The sequence below is a fragment of the Tetrahymena thermophila genome (assembly GCF_000189635.1).
Source record: "Tetrahymena thermophila SB210 genomic scaffold scf_8254394, whole genome shotgun sequence".
NCBI classification, from domain to species: Eukaryota; Ciliophora; class Oligohymenophorea; order Hymenostomatida; family Tetrahymenidae; genus Tetrahymena; species Tetrahymena thermophila.
This window is the reverse complement of record NW_002476177.1, coordinates 1-3,519: the sequence shown is the minus strand read 5'-3', so window position 1 is coordinate 3,519 and position 3,519 is coordinate 1. Positions and strand designations below refer to the sequence as shown.

The window sequence follows — 3,519 nt, the reverse complement described above, 5'->3', positions numbered from 1 at the left end:
AATCTCATCACAAATTTGGTACTTAAACTTAAGTAAAAACAATTAATTAATTTATTTATTTATTTGTGTTTGATTGTGATATTTTTTAAAGCAATAAATATAACTAACTCTATTTATTAACTAATTAATCTATTATCTTTTTATTTTATTTATTCTTTTTTTAAATTAATTATCTATATTTGTTTTTTTAACTTTACTTCTCAATTTCATTTTAATCTTTTTTATTATTTATTCATTTTTTTCCTATAATTTACTAATAATTTTAAAGTACTAATCAAATCGATCACTCACAAAAATTTAAAATAAAGATTAAGTTAGTAAGTAACTAAGTCAGTCAGTATCTTTAATCAAAAAAATTAGTTTACTTAAAAATATCATATTGGTGAATATCTATCTATATATATATATATATATATATCTATCTATCTACCTTTATTAAAACATCGAAATTACTTCTTTTTATCAATTATGTATTTATGTATGTGCTGTTTCTACATATTATAAAACTTTTATATTTTGTAATTATTTATAATATTACTATTATCTCTAAAGAAAACTACCAATATTCACAGTCAGTTAATGTTCAATAATTATATGTATCTATGTATGTATGTATGTATTTATGTATGACCTTTACCCTTTTTTAGCCCTTCAAAAATTTATATAGTATTTCATAGCATTTATTAAATATTCTTTTATCTCAAAACCATGCCTGTTTGTTACCAACCTTTTACGCCAGCCAAAATTCAACTCAAGCCAAGCTTAATATTTCAAAACTATCAAACCTAGAAAAACCTTCACACAAAAATTCAAATTAAAATAAATATTACAGTCAAATGCCTTTTTCATTTTCGATAGGCGAAGCTAATTAATATAAATATAAATTTACAAAATTTGCTTTTAATGCTAATTGCGGATTTTTTTTTGCAATAGATAGATAAATACAGATAGGTAGCTTACACCTAAAAAAACTGTTTTTTCTTTCTAATATAAATTTATGTGATTTTAATTTAATTTTATATAATAGTAATTTATATTTTTTATATAATTTACAATCATTTAATTAAATCAAAAAACTTTACTTTTTTATTTTTAATTAAAGAATAAGTGTAACAATAAAAAGACAAAAAGGTGTTTGCATTCTTAATAAAAGATACATAATAAATTTTAATTTTATTTAATTAGATCTTTTTTAATTAAAATAATTCAAGTTTTAAAATAAAATGTTTTAAAAATTAAATTAAAAAAAATTAAAAAACTAAAAATAAATAATTATTTTAAAATTTAAATTAATTTACAATAATAATATAAAGTAATATACACCTAAAAAGAATAATGAATAGCTAAATTAATTTGTTGATTTATTTATTGTTTCATTCTTTGAGATAAAACTTAGTTTTAATTTTAGATTTGAGATGAGTTTTTGGTTTGACTAAGTAAACTTCATCTTGATATCCAGTTTTAATGGTATCGAAGACATCATCGTCGTCTTTGTGTGAAATAGATTGTTATTTTTATTGGTATGTGAGTGATTAAGGTGTTGTGTTTTTGTTTAAACTCATGGAAAGAGATCTTTGCTCTCTTTCAAATACTCTTTATCTGGGAAGAGGGACAAATTGATTTTTTTAGCAATTACCATAAAAATCATTAAGATACTCTATCCTTTCTTGTTCTTCTATTTTCTTTTAATATTCAAAATTTTCTTTTTCAATTTTTGTTTTTAAGAATTCTTCTTTTTTTTTCTTGATGAATTAAAAGTCGTTGTATGCTTGCACTAGCTCGTGATTGTCATTTCGATCATCAAGGGTTTGCTTGTAATCTAAAATTTATATGTATTCATCCCAAGTATCTCCGTAAACGACTTGCTTATCTTGGTGTATTTTCTCTAGATTGTTCATATAATCTTTTTAACTGGAGTTCAAGTCAAAAACCTTATTTAGAAAAACAAAACAAAAAATCTTATTTTAATATAATTCAAATATATTTTTTTTATTTACAAGGTTGTCTTTGACTTTTTCATGCTAAAGATCTGATCCTTTGACTTTTAAAATCATATTTCTTCTGAAATCCCCTAAGATAACAGATGGTTAGATTAAAAAATAGAAAATAGATTTTATAATAAAAATAGAAAGGATTTGATATAAATATATATATAAATAGTTAGTGTTCTTTATTTAAAGTGTTAGTTTGTTTACTTTTTTATTAAATTTAGTCTATTTCTTTGACGACTCTAGGCGATAATGGATAGCTGCAGATGTTCTTAGATTGAGGCTTTAACTTTAAAATATTCATTTAGGCTCTGTAAGAGTTCCACTTGTGAGTAGCAACAGCTGAGGCTGAGAGCTGATTATAGAGTAGATTGTCAACCATTTCTGGATGATCTTAATAACCTTTCTCAGCTTTGTCTTTTTCCATGAAATCTTAGTATTCTCTGATGTAAAGCTCTTTTATTTTAGAGAATCTCTTGTTTTTGAATAAGTTGTATTAAGTAGGATCAACGAATATTTCATCATCGTCTACCTTCTCATAGGCGTGAGAGTAGATATCTGAAGATATTTATTTTTATTTTTTTTTTTACAATTCAAGCTATTTTTTAGTGCTTTGCTTTTATTTTTTAGCAGGAGAAGGAGAAAGTGACAGCTTTTCAGCCTTTTTATCTTCTATGATTTTCAGTATAGATTTATAGTCTTCATGCTTATCTCTATGTAAAATTTACTTTATTTTGTCTGCCAAACGATGATGTAAGTGCTGCGGAGGAGGATAATATTCTCCTTTATAATCGTAAGACAAATCTCCTTCAAATTCGTTTTCTTTCTTTTAACTTTTCTGCCCTGTCTTCGTGACATGCGAGTTTGTAGAATTTAGCCTCTTTTTCATCTTTTTCTTATCATTTGTCTCTTTAATTTACAAAATAAATTTACATCCTTTTTTAATCCATCATTATACATTGTTTGTTAAATAATAACTAATTACAGATGTTGATCCACGATCTTTCGAAGCTCGAATTAGCTTTAGTGCTAAAGTTTTAATTAAAACAATGCTAATAACTCAAATTTTCATTATACTAAGACTTCGCTGCTTATTTGTTTGGACTAGTAGAGCTTTGCTAACACATAATTTATTCCATAAATTTTATTCAAAACTACAAAAATATATTTTAAAAAAAAAGATAGTTTCTTTATTTAATTGATTGATTAATATATTGATTTATTGATTAATTGATTGATTTCTAGCCAATTACAAAAGCATGTAAATAAATAAAGAATAAATATTAAATTTAATACACATTATTAATCAGATTTTATAAATTTATTAATTTGTTTATTTATTTATTTCATTGCTTTAAAGCATCTTTTTGTGCTTTCCACATTTTTAAGCGTTCTATTATAACATTTATATTATTCTACATATCGTTTTCTTTTTCGTTATGAAGTTATACGATGACATCGCTATCATAGCTGTCATAAACTTCTTCGCTTGTTACTTCGAGGATTTCGCATTCAATATTTTCTGTAATCT

At 23.4% G+C, this 3,519-nt stretch overlaps 1 protein-coding gene across 1 annotated transcript; it reads right to left on the bottom strand. All coding sequences in view use genetic code 6, as the record gives it.

The window, feature by feature from the left end:
- Positions 1-1,373: 1,373 nt before the first annotated feature.
- On the bottom strand, positions 1,374-3,127 carry TTHERM_01575240 (hypothetical protein; the record flags this gene model as incomplete). The annotated part of the gene is made up of 4 exons (XM_001029349.2): positions 1,374-1,931; positions 1,998-2,071; positions 2,196-2,897; positions 2,974-3,127. The coding sequence occupies 4 exons, from the start codon at positions 3,125-3,127 to the stop codon at positions 1,374-1,376; spliced, it is 1,488 nt and encodes a 495-aa protein (XP_001029349.2).
- Positions 3,128-3,519: the final 392 nt, after the last annotated feature.